This window comes from Equus quagga, chromosome 1, assembly GCF_021613505.1.
Source record: "Equus quagga isolate Etosha38 chromosome 1, UCLA_HA_Equagga_1.0, whole genome shotgun sequence".
Classification (NCBI taxonomy): Eukaryota; Metazoa; Chordata; class Mammalia; order Perissodactyla; family Equidae; genus Equus; species Equus quagga.
Window position 1 is genome coordinate 165,254,760 of NC_060267.1, and position 22,482 is coordinate 165,277,241.

The window sequence follows — 22,482 nt, forward strand, 5'->3', positions numbered from 1 at the left end:
GACATTAATTGGGGGGAAATTTTCAGTCATTATTATTTCAAATATTTCTTCTGTTCCTTTCTCTCTTTCTTCTTCTTCTGGTATTCCCATTATGAGTATGTTACACTCTTTGTAGTTGTCCCACAGTTCCTGCATATTCTTCTGTTGCAATTTTTCAGTCTTTTCTTTCCTTTCCTTCTCAGTTTTTGTAGTTTCATATCTACATGTCCTCAAGCTCAGAGATTCTTTCTTCAGCTGTGTCCAGTCTGCTAACGAGCCTGTTAAAGACATTCTTCATTTCTGTAACAGTGTTTTTGACCTCTTGCATTTCTCTGTGATTTTTTCTTGGAATTTCCATCTCTCTGTTTACATTACCCATCTGTTCTTGCATATCATCTACTTTTTCCATTAGAGCCCTTAGCATATTAATTATAGTTACTTTAACTTCCAGATTTGATAATTCCAACATCCTTGCTTTATCTGAGTCTGATTCTGATGCTTGATCTGTCTTTTCAAACTGGTTTTTGTATGTTAGCATGCCTTATAATTTTTTGTTGAAAGCTGGATATGATATAATGGATAAAAGAAACTGCAATAGATAAGTTTTTAGTGATGTGAGGATAAGGAGGGAAGGGAAGTATAGTCCTATGATTAGGCCTCAGTCTTTTAGAGAGCCTGTGCTCCTGGGCTGTAAATTTCACAAGTGCTTCTCATGTGCTTTTTACCCTCTTAGGCAGGACAGGATGGCTACAGGGGGCTGGAGTTAGGTATTTTCCTTCCCCCGGTTTAATTAGGCTCTGGCAAAATAGTTTCTCCTGAGGGCAGATCTTCTTAAGAACAGAGCTCTCTGGAGTATGTCAAAATGGTTACTTTTCCCCTCCCCCTGTTGGAAGCACAGGTGTGTTTTTCTCAGATCCTCACTGTGAGAACTTGGTAGAATTACTGGAGGTAAAACTTACAAAAGTATGGGCACCACCCTGATCCTGGACCCTCCCCTGGAGTTTTTAACTCTCAGATTTGTCCACACAGAGCCTCTAGCAATTTGTCAATTACAGGTCAGGCTCCTCTACCCCAGCCCTGGTTTCTGGTACAGAAACATAGGTTCCTGTAGTGGTAAGTTGTATTCTCTGTTTCCACACATCTGTCTCTCCAATTTTGGGAGTAGTGGTTTGCCTTGTGACCTCACATCTTGAATAGATGTAAGAAAAGTTGTTGATTTTCAGTTTGCTCGACTTTTTACTTGTTAGGACAGTGATGACTTCCAAGCTCCTAACAAGCCAGATTGGAAACTGGAAGTCCTGGGACACCTTTAAGGGAGAAGGTGCTGGTAATTGTTATACTAGGACAACAGTCATGAATTGGTACTGTTCTGGGAAATTGCGTCACATATTTGTGGATTTTTTTTCCCTCTATTTTTGTTTGCTTTACTCAGGAAAAAATAATTTTTAATTTAAGAATTAACTAAAAACCTCCTCAACAGTACATCCTATACATAAATATATTTGATATCTTTTAAGAATTGGGATCACACTCTACACACCTGACTTCGCACTTACCCCCTAACCTACTGTATCCTTTTAATTAAGTTTAGCAAGTGTTTACTTGCTTTGCATTGTATTAGGAGAACCCTGAAGTAGAATGAAGTAGAACATGGTCCCTTTTCTCAAAACTTATGCTAAAGTTGGGTCAACCAAACATATACACAGAAATAAACAATACAGATAATAAAATATACACATGAGCTGTTGAGAAACAGTGGTATAGACAGTGTTTGGGGCAGATGAGAACATGTAAGGTGGATGCAGCTGCAGTAGTCAGGAGGCAGGCCAGGCAGGTCTTGAAGTGTAGTTGGCATTTGAATTTGTGCATAAGAAAAGAACTGTTCAAGTTTGGGGCAGAGGGAGAAACAGTGTGGATACCATGGTGTTTGGTCAACTCCAGAGAGACTGGGAATTTGAGAGCTCTCTAGAGAGTATGGTTTTTCAAAGTTACAGCAAGAAGGAATCATCATGGAGGCCCCAATCTTGATTTCCTGGTGGATCTGGTATCCAGGCATCTTCAAAGGTTACCGAGTGCATGTTGTTAAGGATTCCTTTGCTTATAAATTATCAAACTAGCTCAAGCACAAAATGGGTCTTATTGGCTGAGATATGTAAAAAAGTCCCAGGATTTGTCTGCTGATCAAGGTGTTGGTGTCATCACAAACGTCTCTCTTGATCTTGGGGTTCTCCTTCACGGTGGCAAGATGACCCCTGAAGCTGCAGACTTATCTCCCACCTCAGCAAGAGAACCTCTCCTTCCCAATATGTCTAGCAATAGCCTATATACAGTCTAACGCTTATTGACGCTGATGGTCTAGGTCAAGTGCTCCTCCTTGGGTCAATCATCGTGACCATAGCAATCATTCTTTTGTATGTAGATATAACAGGCCTTGTGAAGTTTTGGCAAATGGAAGTATTAGAAAGTATTAGAAACATAGCAAGACGTTCTTCTCTCCGGGGATGTTTGTTAAAAAAAATCCGGTGTGTAAGAAGCTTATGGACGAGGTGGTTGAAATGCAATTAATAATACTTGAAAAATAAAAGTCTCTGATGCTTGGGAACTGTGCTGGAGGAGACTTCTAGATGCACCATTGTAGTTTCCACCAGTGCTGTGGCAGGGAGGGCAACTGCCTTGTCTGAGCGGTCCATGGAGGGATGGACCCACTCATTTTATATCTTTGGCAGAGCCCATGTTCCCAGAAGAAATGGGTTCTAATTGACTAAATGAGGCCATTTTACAGCTGAAGTCCAACCCTCTTGTTTTATAGAATAGGAAACCAAGTCTCAGAAAGGAGCTCACAATTTGAATTATGAATTCTGATTCCTCAGTCTTCTTTCTACTACCCTTGATCAAAATTGTAGAAGTGGTTAGAGTATGTCAAGTGTTTTTGTATGTTTCCTTTTGATATCTTTTCATGAAAAGGTGTTACATCTTATTCTTTAAACTTCATTCTAACTCATTTCTTTATAATTTATTCTGAAATGCCATGTGCATTTATTCTTTCAAAGAGTATTCACTGTGTACCTAGTGTGTGCCGGGCACTGGAGTATGTTCCATAGATACTTATTGTATGATGGAGTTTGCAGTGAGATTTTAGTCAAAACCAACAAGTTTCTGACCCTTACTACACTTTAGGGTTGAGCATTTTGTGCTTCCTGTATTTTATCTTTTCATGTAACTATCCCAGCCCCTCAGGTAGACTGTTTGATCTTGGAGGGAATATTTTCTGTATTTTACTCTTGGTGTCCAAGAGCCTATAACAGTTCCATTAATTCTCTATAAGTGGCAGTGTTGGATGACCGGGCAAGTGACAGCTGGTAGATTTGTTAATTAAGCTGCAGCCCATGTTTCTGATGTGCCTTATTTGTCTTGGCTTTAGAAGACAGTGGCATAAGCATTCCTACTCTCAGCCCTAATCTGATTTGCTCTGATGAAGATGTCCTTAGAATGGAAAATCAGAAATCCCTAAATAAGAAAAACTTGAGAAACTGTTTCCTTGTACTGATGTGTTGTGTCACCTTGCTGGAGGCTCTTCTCTATCTTGGATCCTTGATCTCTCCTCTTGCCCTTTGTGCATAGTGTAACCCCTTGGTATTGGAAAGTGCATTAAGGGGCTCTCTAGCCAAGGTCCAACTTATACAAAGAGTCAGCATCCCTTTCACGGTATCCCCAGGGCTTCTCCTTGCCCCTCTTCCTTCAGCCAAGAACCATCTTTAGCTCGTAATTGCCAATAGAATAAAGTCTCGCTCCTAAAATGCTCTTTAGAGCATTAAAGCCCTCTGCCATCTTGTAATCCCAATCCCTGCTTTCCAGCTTTGTCTTTCATCCCTCCTCATTCCACATCGTGGACCACAGCCAAAGCAGGAGCTCGCAGCCTCCGGGACACACCCGCTGCTTGCTGCTCTTCAGGGCCTTTGCCATCACTGCGCTATAGACACCAGAACTGTTTCCCCCCACCGTCTTTGCCTTTTGGTATTCCAGGCATCCTTCACGTCTAATCCAAGTGCCACCTCTTCCTTGAAGCCTTTCCTTATTTCTGCTCTGTTTCCATGTATTTTGTTCATTCCCTCATTTGAGATATCTCATTTTGCTTTATTTTATGAGTATTTGCCTTCAGACATTCCTTCACTTCCTTCTCTCCTTAAAGTTCACAATCTAGAGGGGGAACCAGCACAAAACCTTCGTGAGAGTGAAAATTCTTGTCTGTTTTGTCCGCTACTGAATCGAAACTGCCTACAACAGTGCTGAGAACATAGTTGGCACGCAAGAAACATCTGTTGAATGAGTAAGTTATCTATCTATCCTGGATATGCATGCATGTGTTTACATATGTATACACATATACATGTATGCATATATATAAAAATATTTAGAAAGGATAGAAAGTCCAATGAGACTGCAGAGGAGGGAAGACGTTGCTGAGTCAGTTCTAAATCATAAGCTGGACTTTGCCTGGCAAAGATTCTGCTCTTTTTGTAGGCAAGGACTGGGTCTTAATCTTCATTTCCCCGTGTTGCTTACCCTAAGCATCGTGCATTGTGGTAGCTCAGTAAATGTTTGTGGCATTGAACTGAAACTATTTCTAGCTAAACTAGAAGTGGATCCTCACTTCTTAGCTGCTTTGCCTGGCCTGTGTTGAAGGACATACTGGTCCTAATACTGATGCCAAATCTCTTCCCTCCCCCACCATCTATTTCCTCCCTGGGCTGACCCCGGGGGTTTGGAAGGCCTCTGCTTTTTTTTTTTTTTTTTTTTCCCTGCTTTTTCTCACGAAATGCCCCCAGGACATAGTTGTATATTTTAGTTATGGGTCCTTCTAGTTGTGGCATGTGGGACCCCGCCTCAGCATGGCTTGATGAGTAGTGCCATGTCTGCGCCCAGGATCCGAACTGGTGAAACCCTGGGCCGCTGAAGCAAAGGGCACGAACCTAACCACTTGGTCACGGGGCCGGCCTCAGGCCTCTGCTTTTTATAAAGGGAGAACTAGGACTGTCCACATTCTGTGGCCTTTGCTGCCAGAGCAGGCTGCCTGGACTTGCCTAGAATGGTCCAATGTGGTGGTATAGCTTAGCCACATAGTTGCTCAAACTGGTGAAGTTTGCTTTCCATGCATAAAGCAATTCTTTATCAATCTCAGGATACTCCAAACATGGCCTTTTACTTCTAGATATGCCTGGAATTGCTGCTTTGTGAAGTTTGTTAGGCAGTTGAGTGGAAATGGCTGGATCGATGGTGCTTCTAGTGTTTTCTAAGTAATTAATTCAACAACTATTTCTTGAGAACCCACTATAGGGCAGGCACTGACCTAGGCAAGTGGGACACTCAATCATGAAGGATGAAGAGTCAAATCTTGCCTTCAACAACCTTGTCGGCATTTCTGTGTTTGTGTGTGTGTGTGCGTGTGGAGAAAATGTGGGGGACTAAGAAAAGAATTTCAGTAACCACGGAACAGGCAAAATGTGCTAAGTGCCAAAGAAGAAGATGGTCTTGGCAGTCTGGGCAGCCAGAGTGGGGTCTGGGTGTGTCGATAGATTTGGGGACGTGGAGGAGGTAGCACTTCTGCTCTGAGGAGCGGTGCCATGGGAGAAATAAGAGAAGCATGAAAACCAAGAGAAGCAGAGCCATACGGCACCCACGACGTGGTCAGCCAGAGCGGGAAAATAAGACAGGATGATTATCTGGCCTCACTGTCCTTACCGACAGGAAAACCCGGAGTGCCTTCCAGATGCTCCCAGAAATGGGCCATCTGAGGCTGAGACCTAGGCTTTAAGCCTCAGCTCGGCTGTGGACTAACTGTGTGACCTTGGACGTTCCACATAACCTCGCTGGACCTCAGATCCTCAGCTGCAAACGAGTGGGTGGCACATGTGCAGTTTTAGGCCCTCACCAGCTGGGGGTTGTGTGTCCTAGCTTGTGTCCTCCTCGCTCTCCTGGAGCTCCATGTCCTGGTCTTGGCCTGTTTGTGGGGCAGACACCCTGAGTAAGGGATGGTTAACCTAGGAGAGTAGAGGGTGGCCAGTGGGGAGGAGGGAAACAAGGTGGAGCACAGAAGGAGAGATGGCCTACCTTTATTTCTTACTGCCTTTTAGGACCTCATGCTCCTTTGACTGCAAAAGGAGAGAAAGAGAAAAATTAGCTTGGTGGTTTTAGAATGCTGTTTGTACTGTGTTTGACTTAGAATTTAGCAGTGTAAACCTCCAAGAGACTGTTTACATACTTATTTCCAATCCAGTGGGCTCAAGACTGAGACCAGTGCCTTGGATGTAGTATTATACCTTACTGAATAATTGCTGCTTTCTTTTAGTCTCTGAACCTGTCAGAAGGTTGTAAGCTTTGCCGATGTGCCTTTGTATTTCACGAACTTAAGCTTCGTTGTTATCCTGCTTCACCAAGTTACTTTTACACCCCAGGCCTTACGTTACAAAACAGGCTGCCCCATAAAAAGTACTGTTTATCATTGAGAGTAAGTGAGATTTGTCTTCACAGACATTTATGACCAAAAGAATGTAATCAAAAGAAGGGAGGTGACTATTCATTATTCCATTATTACTCTCCCATATTATCTCCTGGGAATGGCTGGGGCGTTCTGTTAACCATCTCTATGTGGCTGGCCTACATGTGCTGAGCATCCCCACAGGAAACAACGAGGCCAGCTAGTTGCTGCCCAGGATGTGTTCAGTGTGTGGAGCCTTCTCGCCAGATGTGTGGTTTGGCTGTTGATTCTCCCTGAAGTGGGCTTGGGGTACCCTCCCCTCACTGATGCTAGCTTTGAATTCCCAATCAGCCTCTGAGAGTTTGAGCATTTGAAAGTGTGACAATGGGCAAATTGGTTCACTTGGCAGCTATTTGAGCTTGGAGTTTCTTTGTGTCCTAAGTCTGGTTTGGGGTATGTATCCTCCAAAATGGCCGGTAAACTTCCCCAAAATATCACTTGTTCATGCCATTCGCTGCTTCAGGAACTTCCATCATAGCATCAAGGGATCAGAGACTTTTAGAGGTAGGAGGGGCCTTAGAGATGTGATTCAAGCGTCTCTGAAGTGCTGGGACCCCCACTCTGTTGTCTTGGGACCTCCATAACCTAATGTTTCCTTCACTTTTCCCCTGTTAGTTTTGGACAAGTTGGCATTTTAGTACTGAATGCTGGCTTCCTCAGCCAAATCTAAAAGGAGAGAGAGGGAAGTTGAGTCATCAAAGAACCAAGAGCCATGGATAATTCCTAATTAATAAAGGTTGGCTGCCAGGGCCTGAGGTAGAAGTACTTAGATTAGAGATGGGGTTGGGAGGGGAGTTTGGGAGGGGTGGGTCTAAATTACCGCACTGGAATTTTTCTGCTCTGGGAGGCTGCCCTCTTCTATCCCCATCTCATCTGGAGGAAAACAAGCTTTCACCTTATCCTCAGGAACAGAGTATGAAATAGCCAAGAGAATGAAAAATGAGTTACACACAGAAAAAATTAGATTTATCTCAAGAGCACAAGTAATGTGAAAGAGAAACAGATCAAACAACTTATACTAAGGGAAGCCAAAGTAATGGAAAAAACAAATAAGAAGGTGAAGTGAGAGATGTCAGCAAGATAGCCAAATAAGACATCCCTCACTTGTATCCACCCCTGCCCCCATTGCCAAACCCTGCCACAATAATTTGGCATCTGTCTTGGAACAAAAGTGTCTCTGTGGGAACTTTGGGATCCAGGTAGGAGATTATGAAGCCCTGGTGCAGTTCAAGACTTCAGACAGCCATTTTGAGAAGGCGGGCTTGCACCCAGGTAGTTGACTCACTGACTGTGGTCTCTTCTACAGACCCGGAAACAGCTCCGTAACCCTGAGAGCTCAGCTATAGCCCCTTTTGGCTTTGGTTCTCTCACCAGCACCATACACCAAGGGGCCTGGAGGGAGTGACGTCCACCTTTGGATTCTGAAGTAGCTTGTGAACCAGCCCCAGCCCCTCTTGGCCATGGTCCACGAGCCCTGGATGTAGCATCATCAAGATGGGGACATAAGTTGTTCCCAACTTCAGTCCCACTCACAAGAAGACCCACTAGCACCTATCAATAGGCAAGACATCACTGCAAAAATCTAGAACCCAGAGGTGAGGCTGAGCAACCCCTAGAGCACAGAGATTGAGAAGGACCACATTAGGAGGGTAACAGGAACAGTTTCACTTTGATCACATTCCCCCTCCCCCAGGCTGACACAGTGCCGTCTGGGCCACCCCCCCCTGCCCCAGGGTCTATAGTTTCTCTAGTGGGAAGAGAGAGCCCAAAGTGGATATCCAGCTCCCCCAGAGTTGCAGGACACTTCCCAGGAGGTCTACTTGGGACTTGCCTCACAAGGATCACTGCGAGAATCTGCAGGGCTCAACCACTGGGGATCAGATAGAGATGGAGACGAGGGGCAGGGCTTACATGAACCAGTGCTCAGAACTTGCTGGACCATAGTCCTGCTTGCCACAGCACCTGGGCGGAGATCCCAGCCAGTGGCTCTGCCCATCTACAGAGCTGAGCCTGTGGCCATGTCTGGCCAGGCAGCTTAGATTTGGCTTAGTGGCAGTTCTGTCTGACTTGAGTCCCCAACCAATGGGCCATACTGGCCGTGGAGACCATTCTATGGCTTGCACCCAGGCAAGGAAGAAAATTTGTAGCCCCTTTCAACTGCTGAGCATACCCTTCAGCCTTACCTGATCAGAAGCCTGACTAGAGAAACTGGGCAGCTGTAGAACCCATCCTACAGCCCTACTCAGCTAAGGAACCAAGCCAGACATCCTGAACAATGACCCTGGGAAGCCTCAGAGCCCAACCTATGGTACCACCCAGCAGTGGAACCCAGCTTACAGCCCTGCTTAATTACCGAACACAGCCTGTGGCATCATCCAGGCAGGGAACCCTAACAGTGACCATGCCCAATTGTGAAGCACAGCCTGAAGCTCTAAACTACCAGTAAGTCTGGACAGTGACCCCACCCAACCTCAGGGCAGTCTCTAACCCCACTTAACTGCAGGATACAGTGTGAAGCCCTGCCCAACTAGAGAGCCTGGGCAGCAACGTTGCCCAACAACAGAGCACAGCCAGTGGCCTACCTGATCACAAAGCCCAGCCTGCAGCTTCACATAACTTGGAGGCACAAACTGTGGCCCTGCCTGATTGCAGAGCACAGCCTGAGGCCCTGTCCAACCATGAAGCCTGGACTACAGCTTCTCTGAACATGGAATCCAACCAGCAGCACCATCCAGTTGCGGAGCACAGCCTGAGATTCCTTCAGACCAAGAGCAATTACAGAGCCCAGCCCACAGCCTTGCCTAATCACAGAGTCCAACCATTGTCACTACTCTGCCAGGGAATACAGCCTGTGACCTTGCTATGATTGCAGAGCCCCACTAGTGGCTCCAGAAAAATGAAAACACAATACACCAAAACTTCAGGGATGTCGCAAAAGCAGTTCTAAGAGGAAAGTTTAGTGCTATAAATGCATGTATTAAGAAAAAAGAAATATCTCAAACAACCTAACTTTATACTTCAAGGAACTACTAAAAGAAGACCAAACTTAGCAGAAGGAAGGAAATAATAGTGATTAAAGCAGAAATAAATGAAATAAAGAATAGGAAAACAATAGAAAAGATTAACAAAAATAAGAATCAGATCTTTAAAAAGATAAACAAAACTGACAAACCTTTAAGCTCACCAATAAAAAAGTGGGCTGAAATAAATAAGATTATAAATAAAAGAGGAGACATTACAACTAATACCACAGAAATACAAAGAATCATAAGAAACTACTATGAACAATTATATGCTCAAGAAATTGGATAACCTAGAAGAAGTGGATAAATTCCTAGAAAAAAAATCCTACCAAAACTCAATCATGAAGAAAGAAAATCTGAATAAACCAATAATGAGTACGGCGATTGAATTAGTAATCAAAAACCTCCCAACACAGAAAAGCCCAGGACCAGATGGCTTCATGGATGGATGCTACCAAACATTTAAAGAAGTAATGCCATCCTTTTCAAACTCTTCTAAAAAATTGAAGAGGAGGGAACACAGACTTATTTTATGAGGCTGGCATTACCCTGATACCAAAGCCAGGTAAGGACACTACAAGAAAAGAAATCTGTAAGCTAATATCCCTGATCAATACATATGCAAAATTCTCAACAAAATAGTAGCAAATCAAATTCAACAGCACTTCAAAAGGATCATATGCTATGATCGAGTGGGGTTCACTCGTGGGATGCAAGGAAGATTCAACATATGCAAATCTATAAATGTGATACCTCACATTAATAGAATGAAAGATAAAAATCATACCGTCTTAATAGATGCAGAAAAGGCATTTGGCAAAATTCAACATCGTTTATTGGTAAAAACTCTCAACAAATTGGGTATAGAAAGAATGTACCTCAACATAACAAAGGCCATATATGACAAGTCCACAGCTAACATCATATTCAACAGTGAAAGGTTGAAAGCTTCTCCTCTAAGATCAGGAACAAGACCAAGGGTGCCCACTATTACCATCCTTTTCAACATAGTACTGGAAGTCCTACTGCCAGAGAAATTAGGCAGGAAAAAGAAGCATAGACATCCAAATTGGAAAGGGGGAAATCAAATCACCGCTGTTTGCAGATGACACGAGCTTGTATATAGGAAATCCTAAAGACTCCATCAAAAAACTGTTAGAACTAATAAATTCAATAAAGGTGCAGTATATAAAATCAAAATACAAAAAAATCAGTGCCTTTCTATACACTAATGACATACTATTGGGGAAAGAAATAAAGAAAACAGTTCCATTTAAATAGCATCAAAAACAATAAAGTACTTAGGAATAAACTTAATCAAGGAGGTGAAAGACTTATACACTGAAAACCATCGAAGTTGGCATTGATGAGAGAAACTGAAGAAGACACAAATAAATGGTAAAATATCCCATGTTCATGGATTGGAAGTGTAAATATTGTTAAAATGTTCATACTACCCAAAGCCGTCTATAGATTTAATGCAATCTCTATTAAGAGTCCAATGGCATTTTTCACAGAACTAGAAAAAAAATCCTAAAATTTGTATGGAACCACAAAAGACCCTGAATAGCCAAAGTAATCTTGAGAAAGAAGAACAAAGCTGGAGGCATCACACTTCCTGATTTCAAACTATATTACAAAGCTATAATAATCAAAACAGTATGGTACTGGCATAACAACAGATACGTGGACCAATAGAACAGAATAGAGAACCCAGATATTTATCATCAATTAATTTATGACAAAGGAGCGAAGAATACACAATGGGGAAAGGACAGTCTCCTCAATATAGTGTTGGGAAAATTGGACAGCCACATGCAAAAGAATGAAACTGGACCCCTGTCATACACCACTTACAAAAATTAACTCGAAATGGGTTAAACTCTTAAAAATGTTAAGACCTGAAACCATAAAACTCCTAGAGGATAACATAGGAAAAAAGCTCCTTAACATGTGTCTTGGCAATGACTTGCGTATATGATGCCAAAAGCTCAGGCAACAAGAGCAAAAATAAACAAGTGGGACTACATCAAACTAAACAACTTCTGCAGAGCAACAAAATGAAAAGGCAGCCTACAGAATGGGAGAAAATATTTGCAAACCATATATCTGATAAGGGTTAATATCCAGAATATACAAGGTACTCATAGAACCCATGAGCAAAAAAACTCCACAAATAATCCAGTTTAAAAAAATGGGCAAAGGACCTGAATAGACATTTTTCCAAAGAAGATATACAAATGGCCAACAGGTACATGAATAGGTGCTCAACATCACTAATCATCAGGGAAATGCAAGTCAAAACCACAGTGAGATATCACTCACACCTGTTGGAATGGCTATTATCTAGCCATAAGAAGACAAGAGATAAATTCTGGCAAGGATGTGGAGAAAAGGGAACCCTTGTATTCTGTTGGTGGAAATGTAAATTGGTACAGCCACTACAGAAAACAGTATGGAGGTTTCTCCAAAAATTAAAAATAGAACTACCATATGATCCAGCAATTTCACTTCTGGGAATATATCTGAAGGAAATGAAATCACTGTCTCAAAGAGATATCTGTATCTCCATGTTCATTGCAGCATTATTCACAATATCCAAGACATGGAAGCAACCTAAGTATCCACGGATAGATGAATGAATAAAGAAAATGTGATATACACACACACACACACACACACACAGGAATATTATTCAGTCATGAAAAGAAGGCAATCCTGCCATTTGCAACAACATGGATGAACCTCAAGGGTATTATGCTAAGTGAAATAAGTCAGACAGAGAAAGCAAATACTGCATGATCTCATTTATATGTGGAATCTGAAATAAATGAACTCATAGAAACAGAGAGTAGACTGGTGCTGTCCAGGGGCAGGGGTTGAGGGGAATGTGTGGATGGCCAAAGGGCATACATTTCGTTATAATTCTTAGAAGAAAACATTAGAGTAAATCCTCATGCCTGTAGAGTAGGTAATGCTGATTAGCTATGACATCAAAAGCATTAGCAATAAAAGAAAAAGATACATAAATTGGACTTCATCAAATTTATAATCATTTGTGCCTCGAAGACACCATTAAAAAAGTGAAAATATGACCCACAGGGTGGGAGGAGTATATTTGCAAAACATATATATCTGATAAGTGTCTAGTGTCCAGAATACATAAAAAAAAAAACCAACAATAAAAAGACAAATAACCCAGTTAAAAATGGGCAAAGTATTCGACTTTGCCAAATAAGATATCCAAATGACTAATAAATACATGAAAAGATGCGTAACATCATTCATCATTAGGGAAATGCAAACCAAAACCACAATGAGATACCATTTCTACCCACTGGAATGGCTATAACAAAAAAAGACAAGACAATAACAAGTATTGGTGAGAATGTGGAGAAATTGGAACTTTTACACATTGCTGGTGGAAATGTAAAATGATGCAGTCACTTTGGAAAACAATTTGGCAGTTTCTCAAAATGTTAAACATAAAGTTACCATAAGACCAAAAATTCTACTCCTAGGTATCTACCTAAGAGAAATGAAAACATTTATATATACACAAAAACTTATACATGAATGCTCATAGCAGCATTATTCATAATAGCCCAAAAGTAGAAACAACCCAAATGTCCATCAACTGATTAATAGATTTTTTTTAAATGTGGTATATGCATACAATAGAATATTACTCAGCCATAAAAAGGAGTGAAGTACTGAATGATGTTACAACATGGATAAACTTTGAAAATCTTATGTTAAATGAAAGAATCCAAACACAGCAGGCCACATATTATATGATTCTATTTATAGTAATATCCAGAGTTGGCAAATCCACAGAGAAGAAAGATCAGTGGATGCCAGGACTTGTGGGAAGGGGAGAATTGGGAGTAACTGCGAATGGGTATGAGGTTTCTTTTTGGGGTCATGAAAATTTTCTGGAATTAGTCATAATGGATACAAATCCTGTGAATATACTAAAACACATTGAATTGTACACTTTAAAAGGGTAAATTTTATAGTATGTGAATTATACTCAATAATAAAATTAATGAATAAGTAAAATATATGATTTATTATAGTGATTAGTATAGATTTGAAAGTCATTGTTGACATGATTCAGCCACCACCAGGGAGCATCACTTTCCTCTTAGCAGAATAAGGGTTTAGTCTAAATGACCTATAGCGTCTCTTCCAAATCTAGCTTCCAGTGACTTTCTCAGTCTTCCTGCGTGATCAGCAATTTCAGAAGAACGGCTGGAAAAATCAACTCTAGGATGAAAATCAGCCCTTATGCCTTTGGTATCTCATTTAAGGCAGTTCTGTTTTTGAGGATTGGCCATTTGATCTATTTCCCTTTTTATAAAGAACAGCTCTGATTTGGTGGAATTTCTGTAAGACTATAATTTCCCATGAAGATTTCTGATTGATTGTGAGTTCGTAGACAGAAATGCCGAAGTTAAAGTAATTTGTAAAACTGAGTATAACTGTAAATGAGAGAACAGTTTTCACAAGGGTTGAATGATGAAAGAAATATTGGTAGCTCTTGGCTTTTTGCGGCCAAGTCATGAACATATACAATAGTCATTGTCGGCATAACAATAGAGGGTAAAGAAGAGTGACTGCATAAATTTCGTGAGGACACAGAGTTTGTATAAGGCACATAGCACAGTGGTTAAGACCTTTGGCTCTGTAGTCCCCTTGTCTGGGTTGGGATCCTGGATCCATCACTTACCAAGCCACACTGTGCCGGTTTCCTTATCTGTCACATAGCTATAGTAATTGCACCTCCCTGTAAGACTGTTGTGAGGATTAAATTAGATGATGCTTAGAAAGCACTGAGAAAAGTATCTGAGCCATGGAAAGTGCGCGGCAAACATTAGCATTATCTATTTTCAACAAATACTCCAAATGCTTGATGAATGTTTTAAACACACCTGACGTTGCTTGACAAATACTTGTTTCCAGTGTATTATGCCCTAACCCAACTTTCCCAGTAGTTATTTCTTGTTATACAATGAGATTTTTCATATTGTAAATAACATTTTTTTTTTACAGATAAAAGCAAGAAACCTTCGCTAACAAAATGAAGATCCTAATTTTATTTGTCCTGATCCTTTGGACTGAAACATTGGCAGATCAGAGTCCAGGTATCAGTATGTTTTATGTTACTCTTATTTAGAAAAATAAGTATTTTCATGTCTCAACAAGCCTTTATTTCAATAAAGAGAAATAAAGAATTTATTAGTTTATTGAAAAATCAAAGTAGACAGCTTTTAGTTGGTTGGAGGTATACAATATCAAGCAAACTTCATCTATCAAAGATGACAGAAAGCCCTGGGCAAAAGTCATGAATTATGCTGCACCTGGCTAGAAGAACTTTAATTATTCATTGATTTGCTTAAGTCCCAATGTTCCTTGTCTCTATCAATAGAGTCAACCCATTTGTTTTATAGGTCATTTTGCATCTTGGCCTTAATACATGGAAGAAAAGGGAAAAAAAGGAACCCCACATAGAAAATAAATTCTATGTATTTTTGTGGCTAAACCATTGCCTTCCTTTTCTTTTACCAACATCAAATAGGGAAGGGGTATATGTGTATATATAAAGGGAATATGAAAACTAGGTTTTTCTACTCTCTTGTAATGACTAAAAATATAGGTCAAAGAAATCTTTTTAACTTAGCACTGTGCTACCATAGGATTTCCTGACGAATTGCTGAGTTACTTTGAAAGAGAGCCAGTTGTTAGACATTTACCATCACATCACTAATTTCGAGAGTGGAGGTGGCTGATGATGAAGTGGAAGTCAACACTGGTGGTGCCACCCCTTGCCCAGACCCTCTTTATTAGGCTGGTGCACCCCCCCACCCCAGCTGTTGTGAATATTGTCTGCAACCGCTCGCAGCTGTATCCCACTTTCTCAGGAGAATTGCTCTCAGCTGTCCTAGAGCCACTTTACCCAGGAGGTTATGCCTGTGACCCTCCGCTCCTTCCCTCCAGTTCTTGGGGATGGTCTGCAGCCAATGACTGACGGATAGGGGAGCACAAAAACCTGGCCCTCTTGCCTCAAGGAGGGACACTCTGGTGTGATTGATGCTCCAGAGTCCCCTCGAATCAGGCCAAGGTTAGACCTCCTGCTTTTTCCCTCTCCTGCTTCCCTCCACCAAGCCCATTCCCTAAACCCCTGTCTCAGATCTGCTTCTAAGCTCTTCTACCTAAGACAGCCGCTTCCTTGATACTGTTTTAAAAATTGCTATCAGTCCACAGACCACTTTGGGACTTTCTGGTATCATTTTATTTATTCTTTAGTACAATATCAGAGTTTGCAGTTCCACAACCAAAAAGAAAAAAAATATCGATTGCCTCTGGTATAGAGCTGAGAAAGAAAAATCTGTTAACTTTACAAAAGTCCTCGTTTGACTTTAGCAAAAACAACTCCGGTTTCTTCTGTTCGACCTCCAGAAGACACTTTCCTTGGGATTCTGAGTTACCTTAACACCAGCACATAGTTTCAAATGAGTACTGTGGGCTAAAATGTAAAGGCTGAACAATCTCCTTGTTTTGGTGTGTTGTCATTTTATTTTGACAGAGCCAGGTCCTCAGTATGCAGATTTGGTGTTCCTGCTGGACAGCTCTGATCACCTGGGGACTAAGTCCTTCCCTTTTGTGAAGACATTCATCACCAAATTGATCAGCAGTCTCCCCATAGAGGCCAACAAATACCGCGTGGCCCTGGCTCAGTACAGCGACAAGATCCACAGTGAATTCCAGCTGGGCACCTTCAAGAGCAGGAACCCCATGCTGAACCACCTCAAGAAGAACTTCAACTTCATTGGTGGCTCCCTACGGATAGGAAATGCCCTCCAGGAGGCTCACAGAACCTATTTCTCTGGACGTGCAAACGGTAGAGACAAAAAAGAGTTCCCCCCGATTTTGGTGGTCCTGGCTTCAGCTAAGTCCGAGGATGACGTGGAAGAGGCTTCCAAGGCCCTGCGGAGAGACGGGGTGAGGATCATCTCTGTGGGGGTGCAGAAAGCTTCTGAGGAGAACCTGAAGGCCATGGCCACGGCTCAGTTTCATTTCAACCTTCGGACGGTCAGAGACCTCAGCACGTTTTCCCAAAACATGATGCAGATCATCAAGGATGCGGTTCAGTACAAGGAGGGAGAAGATGACACTGATATAGAAGGTAAGGAAGCCCTTGGTTGAAGAGGTACCCAATCCCCATGCAATCAGATCTGCATCTGTCCACCCTCATCTCTTGCAACTCCCATTCTGGTTTTCCTGATTAGACATGCTGAAGTGTTGGAAATTGGTACACATCATACTCTACTCTTATTCACTTCTGTGTTTGCCTGGGCCAATTTCTCTGACAGAAATCTTTTCACACTCCTTAGCCTTCTTACACCTTGAATAACTCCTGTCGTCATTTAAATCCCAACCCTACAGTCATATCCTCCTGGAAGGCTTTCCTTTCAAATTTCTTTTTGTGTCTCACAGTTCTGTGCATACACTTGATGACAGCAGCACTTCCCATACTGTATAATTACCCATTGCTGTGTTGGTCCCCACCTCTCAGCCCACCAAGGAACTGGTAGCACCGTAAGGGCAGAGCTGGCAACTTACGTTTATCTCTGTGTTCTTTGACTCTACACAGTGCCTAACAATGAACTCAATGAGCTATGTTCTATTTCTTAGTAAGTGAATATATGAAACTCTTACAGATAAAGAAATAAGATCCTTGTCCTCTTTCTCTTGTGGTCCTGGCACAGTGTAAGGACAGTAAATATTCAATAAATGCCTATCAATTAATGTATGGTGACACTAAATGGGAACAACAACCCTGCAGTGAGGCCAGGCAGAGAGAGGACGCCCTCAGCTGTACAACCATGCAATGCAGGAGGTTGCGGTCTGGAGCCCTTCATGTGCTGTGTCGGCTCCTCCTCTCTTGCATTATTTTTTTTCTCTTAGAGGCAAAATCTCTCTAATGAGTGTCAGGATCTGCCAAAGCCAGAAGTTTCACTCTTTCCCCCTCCAAGCCATGTAGTAATTTTGTGCTTATATTTTTCACCTCCAAGACATAGATTTTTTCACAATTTTTATATTAAGATATGTCTTTCAGTTGTGCCTTTTTAAAAGAAATTCCTGAAGAGCTACCATTAAATCACGGTATATCTCACAGTAGACTGGATTTTTGAATTGAAGAAATGTTGGAGATACTTCTGACGAGCCTGTGGGAGTGAATGAGCTCGATTAAAAGCAGCTCAAATTGAACTGACTCAGTACCCTCACTTGTACAATTCAAGACCTCAGCTATCACATCCCTTGATGTAAAATTCTCCCCAACTTATTTTCTGAGAACCACTAAGGGTGTCTCATGTGACAGCACAGACCCTTCCTCTAAGGCTCCATCATCCATGTTGATGTCTGTTGTGTGCAGAGCTGCTTGAGAGCAGCACCTTACCCTAGTCACTGCAGCTAATTGCCTTTGGGGCAATGGTGATTCTCAGTCCAGAAAGCCATTTTCTATTATCCCTAAGCTGCCACCCGCCAGAACTGCCAGGTGCCACAAGTGTCTTCACTCCAGCCCCTGGGAAATCCCTGTATTTCATACAGAAGACCTCCTTCTCATCAACTTTCATTCTTGATGCCTTAGGCCAAAAGGAAGACTACTTATGCCCGTGTGACTCACAACTTCTCCCTTGAAAAATGCTTTCTTTGTGTTTTAGAGAGTTCTCCATGAAGACACCAAAACAGAAGACCCTTGAGTACAAGTAGTTTACTTGGGATGTAATCCTAGAAAGCAATGGTGAAGAATGGATAAAATGAGACAGGAAGCTACACATTCAGGGTTGATGAGCTGGCAAAACAGATCAGTACCCAGCTTGAGGGAGGTGCTCAGTAAGTGCCCTGTGCTGATGACAGACTCAAGCCATTCTCTCCAGAGTACGGTAGAAAGAGTCCCCAGCATGATGAATTTTCCCAGCTGCACTGTGCTCACTTGGTGTTGATGGGCCATTCTGAGCAGGTGCTATCTAGTTCTAATACTCAAGGAAGCCACTGGTGTGCTACAAAGTGCCCTGGACACAGGTCGGAAGATCCAGACAAGGCTACTAGCTGGCTGTGTGAACTTGGGAAAGTGATGTCATCTCTCTAAGCCTTGCATCAGCATCCTCATTTGTAAGATATGGGAGTTAGGATGAACTTGAAACTTCCATCCTGCTCTACCATCCTTCACCAATTCCATGGCTATAGCTATGGGCTGGTTTTTAAGGCACACTAGGGTAGGCTTTAATAACAAATAGAATTCCTGAATAATTAGAAGTTTATTTATTTCTCTTATAACATTGTAGGGGCAGAGCTCAGAGTGACCAGCTGTCTTTCCTCTGTTCAGGTACCTAGACTGGTAGTGGCTCTTCCATCTTTAGATATGACTTCCACGGTGCCCTGGGAATTGCTGTACAGTTGGTGGAAGGGAAAAAAGATGGAAGATCACTCTTGGGAGGGTTTTATGGGCTAAACTTGGAAGAGACACACACTACTTCTGCTCACATTTTATTGGCCAGATCTTAGTCTCACGGTGACACCTAACTGCAAGTGAGGCTGGAAATCAGGGCTAGCTCTATGCCCAAGGAGAGGAAATGGGTTTTGGCGAGTATCTAGAAGGCTCTGCCACAGTTAGTGTTTCCCCTGAGGCTCCAGGGAGTCCCTTTCCCTCCACTCTCCTCATTCCTCACTTCTCCTGCCTTAGGGAAAATAGCAAGTTCTGTTTTTGTTTTTGTTTTTTTTTTTGAGGAAGATTAACCCTGAGCTAACATCTGCCACCAATCCTTCTGTTTTTGCTGAAGAAGACGGGCCCTGAACTAACATCCATGCCAATCTTCCTCCACTTTATATGTGGGACGCCTGCCACAGCATGGCTTGACAAGTGGTGCCATGTCCACACCTGGGAACCTAACTGGCGAACCCAAGGCTGTCAAAGCGGAATGTGCAAACTTAACCGTTGCACCACTGGGCCAGCCCCCAAAAGTAGCAAGTTCTTATGGCATATGTGCTTCTTCTCCACGAGAAGAAACCCTTCTGTGACCCTCCTCCCTGAGGACCTTGGAGATCCTCCACCCCTGTTGGTGGCCACTTAGCCTGAGCTCTCCAGGACAATGGGGCTTTCCCACCTTCTTAGAGGGCTCTGTGTGCTGAGGCTGCTTCTCTCACTCTTCCACTTATCTCACGGCAGTAGAGTACGGAAAGGACTTGCTTGACAGAACTCTGTCCTTGCCTTTAGAGGTTAAGAGTAAGGGCTTTGGAGTCAAGAAGGTCTGGATTCAAAGCCTGGCTTGGCTGCCGAGGGCCTTGAGTAAGTTATTTAACCTCTGAGCTTCAATTTCCTGACCTATAAAGTGAAGATGTAGTGCTTACCTTATAATATGGGTGAGATGGCTTGTATGGCATTTGGCGCACAGTTTACTATTATTAATAGTAATAGTTATTTGCAAATAACTACTAACCTGAGCAGGTCATGCTGGGAGTTTGTTTTAGCCAATTGCGTGGAGTTCAGAGCACTTTGGCAGATTTAGGAGAATTATTTTTAATTTCACAGATATTCCTGAGCTCCCACCAGGCACTAGGTACTGTAGGGATAGAGATAAGTAAGACATGTCTTATGACTTCTGAGCTCACCCTTATGGGTAGTTCTTGGCAAGACCGAGCTTATCTCTTGGCTACCCTTTCCACAGCTGTGGTCCCTCCACCTGTGCCGGGAGTAGGTGTTTTGTGTGTATATAAGGTACTCTCACCTGGATTCCAGATTCATGTAACCAACTGCCTCCCTGGCATCTCCAGTAGTGTCCCCAGCTTAGCATGTCTGAAATGGAACTCTTGAATCCCCCGTGCAACTTATTCTTCCCTATCTTGGTAAAAGACATCACCAACATCCACTCAGTTGTTCAGGCCAAAAACCTAGGAGTTTTCAACACTCCCTCTTTGCCTGTCAACACTCGCATCCAATTTATTATCAAGTTCTCTCTGTTCTATCTCTAATTCATGTATCAGAACTACCCTGTTGTTCCATCTTATCTGCTGTTGTTCTTGTCCAAGAACCCTTATTTTTTTCCTGGACTAGGGTAATTATTTCTTAATTGATATCCCTGAATTCATTATTTCCCCTCAGCAACTGGGGTGATACTTAAGATTTAAATAAGACCATATGACGCCTATATGATTTGAGCCTCACCTCCCTTTGTGTTTGTCCATCATCGTTCTCCTCACTCACTGGCTCTAGCCACTCTGAGCTTCTTGTTTGTTCCTACCTGCTGCTGTTCTTTCTGCCAGAATTCCTCTTCCTTAAGAACAAGATGTGGCTGAGTCCTTCTCTTCATTCATGTCTCAACCCAAATGTGATCTTCTTGGGTAAACCTTCCTTCTTTATGTCTCAGCTAGGGTAGTACCACCCCACATCTCCAGCACGGTAACTCAGTTGAGTCACCTGTTTTATTTCCTTGCTAGCATTTATTACTGGCTGAAGTAATATAATCTAGTTATCTATCCTCCCCATAGAATGTGTGCTCCCTGAGGTCAGAAATATTTGTGCTAACTGATCCCAGCAGCCCAGCACTTGAGAGTGGTGGTGATGCTGGACCTGGAGGTGGTGGAGTTGGTGGTGGTGGTTGGTGGCTTTCGTTGGTGGTGGTAGTGGAGGTGGAGGTGGTGGTGGTTGGTGGCTTTCGGTGGTGGTGGTAGTGGAGGTGGAGGTGGTAGTGGTGGTTGGTGGCTCTCGTTGGTGGTGGTCGTGGAGGTCGAGGTGCTGGTGGTAGAGGTGGTAGTGGTTGGTGGTTTTTGTTGGTGGTAGTAGTGGAGGTGGAGGTGGTGGTGGTAGTCATACTGCTGGTGCTGGTGGTCATGAAGATCGTGGTGGTGGGTTGTGGTAAGAAAATTGGTAAGAAGCATTCTTCAGATAGCAGGAACAGTATTGCAAAACCTCTGAAGTCAATGACCCTTGTAAGTCTCATTCAGAATTTTTATCTTTTGTTCACTAAAAGAAAACTATGCTAACTACATCTGTCATGACTACCTCAGTTTTTACTAATGTCTTTTGACAATCGGTAAAGTGCCTTTCTCACTCTGGGTTAGTGGTTTGTACTAATCCTCATACTTTTCCTGTCTCCGTAGTTCCCTTCCCTGTGGCCTGCCAGAAAGATTCCCTTGCTGATGTCGTTTTCATGGTGGACGAGTCACTGGGAACCAGAGAAAACTTAAGGAACTTACAGAACTTCCTGAAGGACATTACCGTCTCCCTGGATGTGAAGGACAATTGCATGCGGATTGGACTTATGAGTTACAGCAACAGAGCTAAGACTATTTCTTCTCTGAAATCAAGCACAACCCAGTTTGAATTTCTGGAGCAAATCCAGAAGCTTTCTCTCCAGGCTGGGAAATCCAATGCTGGGGCTGCCATTGACATGATGAGGAGAGAAGCCTTTTCAGAGTCAAGTGGCAGTAGAAGGGCACAGGGGGTGCCTCAGATCGCAGTTCTGGTCACTAACAGGCCATCAGATGATGAGGTGCGTGAGGCGGCACAGAAACTTCTGCGGGAGGATGTAATTGTGTTTGCCATGAGCATCCAAGGGGCTAACAATACGCAGTTAGAAGAAATAGTGTCTTACCCTTCGAGACAGAGGGTTTCCACGCTGAAGTCCTATGCAGACTTGGAACGTTATAGTAGGATCTTTCAGAAAAAACTCCAGAATGAAATATGGGATCAAATTTCTATTCGTGCCGAACAAAGGAATCTTGATGAGACTGGTATGTTTTAAAAATTACTATTCTTATTGTAAAATATAAATAGTTGTTTAGGGCTGGGACAAGAGCAAGACTGAGTGTAATTGGATAAGGGAACTTTGGCAATCATGGTAAAGTTCTAAAACTAAATCTTGATGATGGTTGCAAACC

General features: G+C 42.5%; 1 protein-coding gene across 3 annotated transcripts in view; it reads left to right on the forward strand.

The window, feature by feature from the left end:
* COL6A5 (collagen type VI alpha 5 chain) overlaps positions 1-22,482 on the forward strand; it is a 130,539-nt gene that overhangs the window by 17,355 nt on the left and 90,702 nt on the right. For all 3 annotated transcript variants that reach the window (XM_046676902.1, XM_046676911.1, XM_046676918.1), the window contains exons 2-4: positions 14,593-14,684; positions 16,127-16,726; positions 21,703-22,335. In XM_046676902.1, the coding sequence (XP_046532858.1) occupies positions 14,621-14,684; positions 16,127-16,726; positions 21,703-22,335 (1,297 nt within the window). In that variant the 5' untranslated portion in view covers positions 14,593-14,620. The remainder of the gene's footprint in view (positions 1-14,592; positions 14,685-16,126; positions 16,727-21,702; positions 22,336-22,482) is intronic.